Source organism: Rattus norvegicus, chromosome 16 (genome assembly GCF_036323735.1).
Source record: "Rattus norvegicus strain BN/NHsdMcwi chromosome 16, GRCr8, whole genome shotgun sequence".
Taxonomy (NCBI): domain Eukaryota; kingdom Metazoa; phylum Chordata; class Mammalia; order Rodentia; family Muridae; genus Rattus; species Rattus norvegicus.
Window position 1 is genome coordinate 23,605,128 of NC_086034.1, and position 12,899 is coordinate 23,618,026.

Here is a 12,899-nt window from a genome sequence, read left to right on the forward strand (position 1 = left end):
CACACAGGATTCCTGACTATCTACTAGGGAACTAGGGGGCAGAAGAATATCGCCCCAGGAAGAGGAAGGAGTGTATAGTGTTGGGAAGAGATAAAAGCTAGAATAGGAGGGGTTAATGAGAGGGAACCGGGAGAAATGGGTAGAGGCAAAGGGTACACACTTCTACCTCCCTCGCATTTTTCAAGCCCCATTACCCTCCTTTCATATTCATCAACATGATGTTGACTGGAGTTGATCACTCTCTCCAGTGTATCCTGGTCACCTGCTGGCTGCATGTTGGAATGGGCATACAGATTCATACTTGATAAGGAAGAGGGTCAGTTTCTTTTTCTTAACCAGGCACCCACAGCCCTGGCACGCAAGCCTAGGTAAAGTAGGAAATAAAGGGAGGGACAACAAACACTAAAGTCCCTTTGAAAAAATTAAATGGAAATCTGCTACTCTATTAGCTTCCTATATGTATGGAATACATATGGAGCCAAAAACTAACATGACACGAGGCTCCACTTAGACATCTTGTGCCACCAAGTTACAAATCCAGCAACAGGAATGGGTGACAACCTGTTGAGTCATTAACCAAAGGATCCTATAGAAAACCTTGACCATCACAAGCCAGTGCCAAGACTATTGGTTGCTCTATACAATCTGATGTTCAGGACTGACTTCTGAAGATAACATTTCTGTCATCACAGGGGGGGATAGGTTGAGCCGGGGTCTAACTAGACTCTTCACACTACTAACCAGAGTTCATAATACTGGAAGGTAACCTGTCTGCTACTGGAGGGCAAAGGTAATCCTCAATATCAGTCAGCTTCAAACCCTGAAACCTACAGTAACACCTACAAAGAAGCTCAAAGGCATCTTCAAATCTAATTATAGGTGATCTAGAACCCTCATATCTTCACAGGCCCAGACATACATATAGTGCACACACAGACACGTAGGCAAAACATTCATACATGTGAAAGAAGCATAATCTTTCAATAATAACATGTTTACAGGTATGTAATACACTTATGCAGCAAATTCATCTTTTTCAAGTATATAATCTAGGAGTGCATTCTTACTATGTCATTAAATTATGCATCACTTATACTATTGGTTTTAAAAATATTTTAAGTTTGAGAAAACTCTGTGGCCATTAGAAGGTACTCTTTATTCCTCCAGATCCTATCCCCTATCAACTTGTTAGGCACCAGCTCAGCCTATCCCTCTTTAATGACAGAAGTGTTACTTTAAGTATAGGAACTTAAGATCAGGATGTGTAGAGCACACCATACCCCATGATGTGCCTGGGTTTCATGGATGCTTTGAGTTAATGAGTAAACTGGCTGCAATCCAATCTAACATTTGGTCTCATTCGGTTGGTTTTTGGTGTAGATGTTGTCGTCGTTGTTGTTGTTGTCATTGTTGTTGTTGCTGCTGCTGCTGTTGCTTCTGACATTGTTTGATAGATTGATTGGTTTTTTGGTGTCTAGTTTTTTGAGGTTTTTGTTTGTTTAATTGATTCCTTGTGTGAGTGATTGGTTGATTTTCAAGAAAGTTTGTCTCTGCCCACCCCCTTTCTCTCTCTCTCTCTCTCTCTCTCTCTCTCTCTCTCTCTCTCTCTCTCTCTGTGTGTGTGTGTGTGTTTGAGTGTGTGTAGTTCTGGCTGTCCTGAATCTACATCTGTAGACTAGGCTGGCCCCAAACTCGTGAAAATCTACATGCCTCTGCTTCCTGAGTGCTGGGATAAATTTCTATGCCCCCACCAACCAGGTCATTTTGCATATTTAACAAAAATGAAGTCATCTAATATAGAAATATCCCCTTTCTTGGTCATTAAATAATAGCTTCTTTTATCATAAGATAGTGTCAATGCCTCTGTCCATCTCTAGAGACTAGTCCATTGTATCAATATGATAAACTCTGTTTACCCATTCATCATGCTGGACCATTTGGGGTTCTCTCTTTTGTCTTTTACACTTAGCAGGGCAATTATACATCAATCACAAAAAAAAATGAGCTTCAGACTTGCCCTCAGGACAATGTGATGGAGAAGATACCTCTACTGTGATTCACTTTTCCCAGATTATATCTACATTTTGTAGAGTTGCTTAAAATCAACCAGCATCCTAGCCTCCAAGGCTCCAGTGCTGCTGTTGAGCAGAGTCAGAGAGGATGGAAGAGTGAATTTTGGGGGCATTCCTGTAAAACTAGGTCTTCTGGATGGAACAAATGCTAGCAGTCATGAGTCCAATACAGGGGCCTTTGCTGAAAACACCCCACACAGAATGGGGCATCCTAATTCCATCAGGTACTAGAAGGAGCTCCTGAAGTTTTAAAGGGTACCAGTTGAAGACTGGTTTTCACTTGAAAAATACACTAAAAAGCTACTGATGTAATAAAGAGTATAGAAACTTGTGGCTTTCACTTAGAACATTTTCATGGGAAACTCTTTCTTTTTTTTAATTAACTTGAGTATTTCTTATATACATTTCGAATGTTATTCCCTTTCCTGGTTTCCAGGAAAACATCCCCCTAATCCCTGCCCCTCCCCTTCTTTATGGGTGTTCCCCTCCCCATCCTCCCCCCATTGCCGCCCTCCCCCCAACAATCTAGTTCACTGGGGGTTCAGTCTTAGCAGGATCCAGGGCTTCCCCTTCCACTAGTGCTCTTACTAGGATATTCTTAATGGGAAACTCTTAATTAAAAGGCAAACAGTTTAGGTCAACACTCATAGGATGAGTCACTAGGACTAGCAGCAGAGTCTTTGACAAGAGGGAGTCCTACTTAGCAATGTCATGATAAACCCTCACAAATCAGAGGCCCACTGCTCTCCTTGGACTGTTTTACTAACAGTGCTGTGCTGGCTTTCTTTTACAACTTTACAGCGTATGCAGACCAGACTCCATAAATTGTCATGTCTGCAAACGTCATCTGCTGTTCGTGAGGTCACTTTATCTCTGAAAAAAACTGAACTTCACTAAGGATCACCTTGGACATGGATACATCTACTGTCATGGTATTGGCCTGCTGCCTGCCCGATGGCAAAGAAGGACAAATGAGTCACCTCCAGGACACTGCAGTCACAGAGACATGGATTCTCCTTGATCAAGGTTCCAATCTCCTGGATTGTGTCATCTGGTAAATGCGTGAGAAGTATTTGTTCTTTTCACACATAAAATCCTGTTCACCAAAATCAGTGAGTGCACAGTGCACCCTTCAGGTGCAGACCTGACCTATTAGACTGAGAATAAATTTTAACAAACATCCATGCTCAGTGGAATCCAAACATCACATCTGTCTTCCCAAGTGGAGGATATTTATACTCATTAAATTGCAGATATTACTAAAATACCTAAATACTGAAGGGAAACACAGGGTGGCTGGTGCCATTGTGCCGTCCTTAGATGATGCTCCCACAGGTCCTCTGAATGCACGAAAGGGAAAGTACTGACCTCTACCTTCATCCACTCAGCAATTCCTTGTTTGAATCCTATTGACTTCTTAGTATTACTTCTCAGATTCCATGTTGTTTTTTCTTCTCTTTTACTAGGGACTTGGTATTATGTCTGTAAGTCACTCACTACAGTAATCTATCACCCCAATCTCTTAGAATCTCTACGTTTATTTGCTATAGAGATAATGAAGTCTTGAGGGAGAGACGTAAAGGAGTCATCCCATTTAAAATGGAGTTACCACCTTCTCTGTACACTTTCCAGGTTGGGGTCTCTGTGTTAGTGTCTATAGCCTACAAGAAGATGATGCTTTTCTAACGAGGGTTCCAAACACAGATCTATAGCTATGACAGTCATTTCATTGATACGGATAAGAGTACTGAGTTTTCCTCTTGGCTCAGGACATATCTACTCTTAGGGTTTTGGCTGCTTTAGCAGTTTCAGGCCTGGCTTCCATCACATAGAGTGTGTCTGAAATAGAATCAGGAAATAGAATTATTTCCATAATATGTGTTCCACTACTGTACCAGAACATCTTAAGAGCCAGTAACTGGTTTACTTTGCAGTATTTGTAGCTTTGGGATAACCATGTTTGCATTTCTTTTCTGAAATCATGCAGACTACTTTATGTATCATGAATGCTACTTGGTAGGTGTGAAGCTTAATAGATAAGGTTTTTCTTGTGTTTATAGAGTAAATATACTTATTTTTTATAGGAATCTATTAAGATTTTTACGAATGGTAGAGGCATCATTTTCAGCTAAATGATGATGATCATTGATTTATGCCATGTTTTAAATTTCAGGAGGTATGATTTATGAATGGATGTTTTTATTCTCTGTGCTATAGGAGTAATGTTCAGGAAGTACCATTCTGCACAGCGAAGTCAAACATATTTCCTATTTTCTCATCTCCCACATCTGTGGTATGAAGTCTTATGTTTTGTTCCATGATGCATGTGGCATTGACTTTTGTGCTTGTTCTGTGTAATGGACCAAGTTTCTGTCTTCTCCATGAAGCTGTCTCTATTCATCAGTATAATTTGTTAACATGCTGTCAATTCCCCATATACCATGGATTTATTTTTAATTTTTATTTTTTAATTAATTAGTTAATTAATATATACTTTCCTTCAATCTCTTCTCTAAATTTTGGCTTCATATTTCCTGCTATAAATATTTTTGTTTCCCCTTCTAAGAAATACTGACACATAGACATTTTGGTTGTCCTTCTTCTTGAGCTTTATGTGATCTGTGGATTGCACCTTGGCTCATTTGAGCTTTGGGGCTACTATTCACTTATCAGTGAGTGCACACCATCTGTGTTATTTTCTGGGGTCACCTCACTCAAGATGATATTTTCTAGTTCCATCCTTTTCCCTATGAATTTCATGAAGTCATTGTTTTTTAATAGCGGAGTAGTACTGCGTTTGTGTAATTGTACCACATTCTCTGTATCCATTCTTTTGTTGATGGACTTCTGGGGTCTTCCCAGATTCTAGCTATTAAAAATAAGGCTGCCATGGACTTACTGGAGCATGTTTGTCTGTTATATGTTGGAGCATCCATTGGCTCTATGCCCAGAAATGGGTATACCTGGGTCTTCAGGTAGTACTATGTCCAATTTTCTGAGGAAACCCCCAGCTGATTACCAGAGCAGTTGTACCAGCTCGCTATCCAAGTAACAGTGGAGGAGTGTTCTGCTTTCTCCACATTCTTGTCAGAATCTGTGGTCACCTGAGTTTTGTTCCTAGCCACTCTGAGGGGTGTGAAGTAGAATCTCAGCATTGTTTTGATTTGCATTCCCCTAATGACTAAGATTGTTGAAGAACATTTCTACAGGTACTTTTCAGTTATTCGATATTCCTCAGCTGAGATTTCTCTGTTTAGTTCTATATCCATTTCTCTAATAGGATTATTTGGCTCTCTGGAGTTTAAGTTCTTGAGTTCTTAGTATATATTGGATATTAGACCTCTATTGAATGTAGGATAGGTGAAGACCTTTTCCCAATCTCTTGGTTGCCGTTTTGTCCTAAAGAGAGTATCCTTTGCCTTGGAGAAGCTTTGCAATATTATGAGGTCCCATTTGAAAGTCCTTGAGCAGAAGCCATTGGTGTTTCTTTTCAGGAAAATTTCCGCAGAGTCCCTACGTTCGAGGCTTTTCTCCACAGTTTCCCCTATGGCTTTGAGTGTTTTCTTTTTATGTGGATGTCCTTGATCCACTTGCCCTTGAGCTTTGCACTAGGGAAGAAGATCAATTTGCATTCTTCTGGGTGCGAACTTCCAGTTAATCCAGCAACAATTATTGAAAAAGCTATCTTTTTTCTACTGTATGGTTATATTTCCTGTCAAACATCAAGGGACCATAGGAGTATTTGTTCATTTCTGTGTCCTCAATTCTATTACATTGATCTACCTGCTTGTCTCTGTTTTAATACCATACAGTTTTTAAAACTATTGCTCTGTAATACAGCTTGAGGTCAAGGACGGTGATTCTATCTTTTATTGTTATTATTTCTTTATGTTGAGGATAGTTTTCTCTATCCTTGTTTTTTTTTGTTATTCCAAGTGAATTTCCAAATTCATCTTTCTGACTCTATGAAGGATTGAATTGGAATTTTGATAGATTGTATTGAATCAGTAGATTGCTATCAGCAAGATAGCCATTTTTTATTTATTTACTTTTACACTTCAGATTTCATTCCCCTCCCAATCCACCCCCTGACAGTCCCACATCTCAATATTGCATACCTCCTCCCCCTACCCCTTGTCTCCTCCACAAGGATATACCCAGCCCAGCAACTCCACCATATGTATAAGCTTCCTGGAGCCTCTAGTCTCTTGAAGGGTAGACATCTGCTTTACCTGAACCCAGACAGGGGTGTTCAATGACTCATGGCTGTCTGTGTACAAATTTATGGACAGATGCTTAATTATGTTTCCCAACCTATGAGCCTTTGAATACTGTTGCAGATTTCATTATTGCTTTACCTCTATGGTGTATTAACTCCAAATCTGTGTCGGTGAGGGCTCAAGCTGCGCTAATGTTGATGACTGTGTGACCTACATGGCTCCTTTATATTGACCTATTAAATTAATGATGGATTTCTAAATGTCATTAAAGAATCGTGTTGGTATTCTTAGGGGGTTGCACAGATTATCTAGATAAATTTTTGTGTTATGGCCACTGTCTTACGTAGGACTTTAGTTGTGTGAACAGACACCATGGCCAATGAAACTCTTAAAAGGAAACCATTTCATTAGGGCTGGTTTACAGCCTCAGAGGTTCAGACCTGTTATCATCACAGCAGGATCACTGCAGCCACCAATCAGACATGGTGAAGGAGGATCTGAGAGCTGTAGATCTTCATCTGGATGGTCCTGCAGAATACTGCCTTCTAGGCAGCTAGGATGAGTGTGTTAAACCCCTTACACACAGTCGCACACCTACTCCAACAGGGCCACACCTACTCCAACAGGACCACGCTTCTAATAGTGCCACCCCTGAGCCAAGGAAATATAAACCATCACATCCAACTCCATCATATTAATCCTTCTGACCTAGGAGCGTGGGGCCTTTCCATGTTACTGTATCTTCTTCTGTTAATTTACATTAAGTTTAGAGTTTTTACTGTACAAGTCATTCAATTCCTTGGTTATATTTAATCTATAATATCTGTGAGAATCTGTTAGTTTGCTTATTTGCAGAGTGTGCTGGGTATTTGAATTTAGGAAACTAATTTGGTTTTATGCATTGCTTTTCCTCTAATACAATGCTGAACAATTGAATAGCTGCAGGGGAATTTTGGTGGAGGCTTTAGAGTCTTTTGTGTATATCAACCACCCAGGCCTAAATAAAGTGACATTGGCTTCATTCTTTCAAGGGTGTACATCTATCTCATTCACTTGTGCTGTTATTCTAGCTAAGACTTCAATGATTTTATTGAACAGGGGAAGATCAAATATACTTTTCACATTTCTGATTTCTGATTTAGTGTGAATGCTTGGCATAAATATTTTAGAATGATATTTGCTGTGTACCATTCTTATCTTGTCTTTATTATATTGAACTGTATCCTGGGTCTGATGGTTTGTATGTGTGAAGCCGAGGAAGTAGCAGTATTAGAAGTTGTGACCCTGTTGGAATAGGCATGTCACTGTGGGTGTAGGCTTTAAGACCCTGATCTTAGCTGCATGGCTGTCAGTCTTAAACTAACAGCCTTCACATAAACATGTAGACTACTCAGATATCAAAAAACAATGACTTTATGAAATTCAAAGGCAAGTGGATGGAACTGGAAAATATCCTGAGTGAGGTAACCCAATCACAGAAAAACACACATGGTATGTATGCACTCATTGATAAGTAGATATTAGCCCAAATGCTCGAATTACCCTAGATGCATAGAACACATGAAATTCAAGAGGGATGACCAAAATGTGATTGCTTCACTCCTTCGTTAAAAGGGGAACAAGAGTACCCTTGGGAGGGAATAGGGATGCAAAGTTTAGAACAGAGGCTGAAGGAACACCCATTCAGAGCCTGCCTCACATGTGGCCCGTAAATATACAGCCACCAAACTAGATAAGATGGATGAAGCAAAGAAGTGCAGGCTGACAGGAACCAGATATAGATCTTTCCTGAGAGACACAGCCAGAATAAGGCAAAAACATTGGCGAACGCGAACAGCAAACCACTGAACTGAGAACAGGACCCCCGTTGAAGGAATCAGAGAAAGGACTGAAAGAGATTGAAGGGGATGAGACGCCATATGAACAACAATGCCAACCAACCAGAGCTTCCAGGGACTAAGCCACTACCCAAAGACTATACATGGACTGATTCTGGGCTCCAACTGCATAGGTAGCAATGAATAGCCTAGTAAGAGCACCAGTGGAAGGGGAAGCCCTAGGTCCTGCCATGACTGAACCCTCAGTGAACGTGATTATTGGGGGGAGGGCAGTAACAGGGGAAGATGGGGATGGTAACACTCATATAGTAGGGGAAGGGGAGTGGTTGGGGGATTTGGCCTAGAAACTGGCAAAGGAAATAACAGTTGAAATTTAAATAAGAAATACCCAAGTTAATAAAGATGGAGGAAAAAATACTGAATAAAAGAAAGGAATGTAAACCTTTGAGGCAAGTTGTAAACCTGTCACTAGAATTCATTAATTAAATATTAATTCTATGTGCATATTGTTTAAACATCTGTGTTTCTTTCAATGGCAAACTGTGATCATATTCAAAATGAGGCATTTCCTTTCATTTTTCTGACGTTTCCTTTTGCTATTGTCAATATAATTGAAATAAGGTGAGATAGGACTCTTGAATGGACATACACTTCCTGCCTTGTTTTCCTATTATACAATCTTCTGCTTTATCAGGAGCTCTGAAGAATTAGCTAACGTATGCAGAAAAACAGTAGACTAAACCCTTCTGAAAATGTGCTGTCAACAGAAACAAAATCCTGCGCTTCCTTCACTACATGATTTTTATAAAGCTATTAGAATAAATTGACGAAGTTCATCATCACAAACATCTCCCCATTTGATTTCAAGCAGGCATGGTAACAGAATCGGCTCTGCATGGCAAACCTGAGACCTGAATGATGTAGGAGAGGAGCCTGAGGCAGAGATGAATCTTTGCTCTCGGCATGATTTATTGTGTGCTGTCTCCCAGGTTTATCATGTCCCTATTTATGATATCAGTGTGTGAGGGTTGCGGATTTTGGAAATTTTTCTGTTTAATCTTAATTGTATACTGTTGAATAATTGAAATGTGGGAGCTGTATTGGATTTGGGCCTGGTTGCTTTGTCACTGTGTGGCACAAGAAGTTTACATTCACAGAATGTTGTCAGCCTGAACAAGACCCTTCTGGGTCTCCAACAAGGTTTGACCCCTGCTGAGCCCTGCCCTTGCATGTGGAAGCCTTTTGTCCCCAACTGGGAACAGTCTGGCCGGGTACTTCTCACCTGAGTCAGAATTAGGCTGGCCTTCCTGGTTATTTCCCTAATTTATTCAGGCCACATAGTTGGTCCTTTGTTACCGAAGTCTCAGCCAGGGTTCCCCACTGTGCTTGACAGATACCTGCTAAGTGGTGTTCTTTGGATATATAGTTTGGTCAATAAAGAAACCAGGAGCTCTCTTCCTCTTCTGGCTTGACACGAATAACCTGTGTGTGTGTGCTTCTTTCATCCCGCAGGCTTTCGCCCGATTCTAGGTACCCTGTTGGTGCTGGCCCCGACATTGAAAGACTGTGTGAATTTTCTCTTGATAACTGACAGACTGTTGGAGATTCCTATGCATGATTTACTGGTTGTGTTCATTTCCTTTGTATGCATGACAGGCACTTAGCTTTTCCTATGGATGACTCTCACGCAATGTATGTGATCTGTGGATGACTGACAGACTGTGTGTGTTTCTAATAGATGACTGAGAGGCTGTTGACTTTACTGTGGCTGTTTGAAAGGATATTGAAATTTCTTATAAATGGTTCTAAGGCTATGGGCAATTCCTATGGGTTATTGATAGGATGTAGATTTTTCCCCCAGATGACTACCAAGTTGGGGGTGTGCCATGTAGCTGACAAACAGGCAACTCTTTCCTACAGATGATTGACAGGTTGTTGGTTTTTCCTGTGAATGCCTTACAGGTTGTGGGTACTTTCTATGGATGATTTCATGTAGCAGTCATTTACCATGGAGGACTGACTGAAAGTCTGTGCATATTTGTTATGCATACTGAACAATGGTAGATACATACTATGTATGGTTGACAGGCTTTGGCTATTTCTTATCAATGATGGACAGGGTGTAGGTATTTCCTATGAATGACAGATAGAGTGTAGGCTTGTCCTTTGGACAAGTGACAAAGTTGGTATATGTTTCCTGGGGCTGAGTGATAGGCTGTTGACACTACCTATGAATAATCCACAGGCTTTGAGATATGTTGTGAAAGACTGACAGGCTGTGGGTCTCTCCATTGAATGACTGGCTATGGGAGTTTCTAATGTATGACTGACCGGCTCTGAGAGGTTTGTATATAAGTTAGCCGCCATGTCCTGTGGTTGATTAACAGACTATGGCCATTTGTTATGTCTGATTGACAGACTGTGATAATTTCTTCTGGATGACTGACAGGTTTTGTGAGTTGCTGGTAGATGATTGACAGGGTGAGGGGATTTCCAGTGGATGACTGACAGGACATGGGCAATTCTTATGGATGGTTGCCAGGCTGTGGGCTTTTACTTTGGATGATGTAGGTGTTGGGGACAGATTTTTGATAAGCTGTATGACTTGTGGGTGACTGACATGTTGTGCTTCTTAAGATAGATGATTGATACATCATAGGCATGACCTACAGATGCAGATCTACAGACCACTTGTTTCACTGTAAATTTTATAAACAAATGAAAATTGAAATCCCCAGTCACCAATACTTTGACTTTTTCAATCCAAATTTCATTTTTTATGCCCACGATTAAGCTTTCTATATTTGCTACCATTATGATCACAACATATTGCTTAGGTAATAAATAAAGTATCCATGTTAACCCGGGAGCAAAAACGTAGCAAAGCAGGACCTTCCATTTTGTTTTAAAATGGTCAATGTGTCCCTGGACTTACACTAAATTTGGTAAATATAAGTAGAAGGAGATAAACTATGGCATCCAATCTCCTATATATGAGATTCAAAAAGGTTTCAGCAAAATGAAATGAGAGTTCCAAAAAGCAAGGTTCATTTCATGCTATATTTACATTTATATGATGTAAGGAAGCTTGACTGGGCAGAGAAACATAAAGGTTTAAGAATGGGAAGACCTTGAGATATATTTTTTTTTCGGAGCTGGGGACTGAACCCAGGACCTTGTGCTTGCTAGGCAAGGGCTCTACCACTGAGCCAAATCCCCAACCCGACCTTGAGATATATTAAAATGTGTATTATACACAATAGACATTTAATTACATGTGAGGAATAAATGGACTGACAGAATGAAAAACTATATTTGGACAAATCAGAGTTTGAAGAAAATATTCAATAAGCATAAGAATATTTTCAAACTATAATTCATTCTTGTATTATTTATATGAAGCTCTACCTTAACAACTAATAAACACCTTAAAATAACAAAATGATTAGGAAGCATGTGGACTTCGGAAAAATATGCTGGTGTGCCATCAATTCCCCTTCAAGCAAAAAAATATGAAATACGAATGAGGGCCTAGCCCATCACACTGCTCCCTGATCTCAAATCCCACGGAGAAGAGAGCTAAACACCAAGAAGTATGGAACATCCTGAGACCAGAGGACAGACAGACACATCTGTCCACTTTCAACACCACATTCTCATCAATGGACAGATAAGAGAAACAGAAATTAAACAGCGACATAGAGAAACTAACAGAAGTTATATACTAAATGGATTTAACAAATATTTATAGAACATTAAATAATAAAACAAAAGGATTTATATTCTTCTCAGTACCTCATAGTACCTCCTCGAAAATTGACCATATGATTTGTCAAAAAAATAGGCATCAATAGATACAGGAAGATAGAAATAATTCTATTTGTCCTATCAGATCACCATGGACAAAGGCTGGTCTTCAATAAAAACAATAATGACAGAATGCCCTCAGATACATTGAAGTTTAACAACACACTACTCAATGAAAACTTGGTCAAGGAAGAATTAATGATAGAAATTAAAGATTTCTTAGCACTTCCTTCGGATGCAAGTTACTAGATGACTGCTTCTCGGCCTCGCCAGGAAACTAGTAAGTTCCTCTGGGATCAAGTAGAATTTTATAAGAACATAATGGATGGAGAGGAGAAAACCTATGGTGGCTGTGAAGGCCCTGATGCCATGTATGTGAAATTAATATCTTCTGATGGTCATGAATTTATTGTAAAAAGAGAACATGCATTAACATCAGGAACAATAAAGGCCATGTTGAGTGGTCCAGGTCAGTTTGCGGAGAATGAAACCAATGAGGTCAACTTTAGAGAGATCCCTTCACATGTGCTATCGAAAGTGTGCATGTATTTTACCTACAAGGTCCGCTATACTAACAGCTCCACTGAAATTCCTGAATTCCCAATTGCACCTGAAATTGCACTGGAACTGCTGATGGCCGTGAACTTCTTAGATTGTTAAATAAGATAAATTAAAATAAACTGTTAATTTTTTTTCAGTATTTAATACCTGTAGTTCAGTTAGTAATTTTTTCACATATAGCATGTTGCCTGTATGAAATTGAACTCTAAAGTTAATTGCTGAGCACATTTCTTCTGTCATTTGCATAGCAGAGTTGAAATTTGTTTGCTACATCAACAAATTAAGGAAGTTTCACAAGCCAAAAAATAAATAAATAATGCCAGTTTTAAAACAAAGATTTCGTAGAATTTAATGAAAATGAAGATACAACACACCCAAACATTTAGGACACAGTGAGAGCA

The 12,899-nt window shown here is 39.7% G+C and overlaps 1 protein-coding gene across 1 annotated transcript; it reads left to right on the plus strand.

Annotated features, from left to right (window-relative positions):
- The first annotated feature begins 12,171 nt into the window (after positions 1 to 12,171).
- On the plus strand, positions 12,172 to 12,624 carry LOC134482351 (elongin-C-like). Its single transcript, XM_063275842.1, has one exon. The coding sequence runs from the start codon at positions 12,187 to 12,189 to the stop codon at positions 12,595 to 12,597; it is 411 nt and encodes a 136-aa protein (XP_063131912.1). The 5' UTR covers positions 12,172 to 12,186; the 3' UTR covers positions 12,598 to 12,624.
- Positions 12,625 to 12,899: the final 275 nt, after the last annotated feature.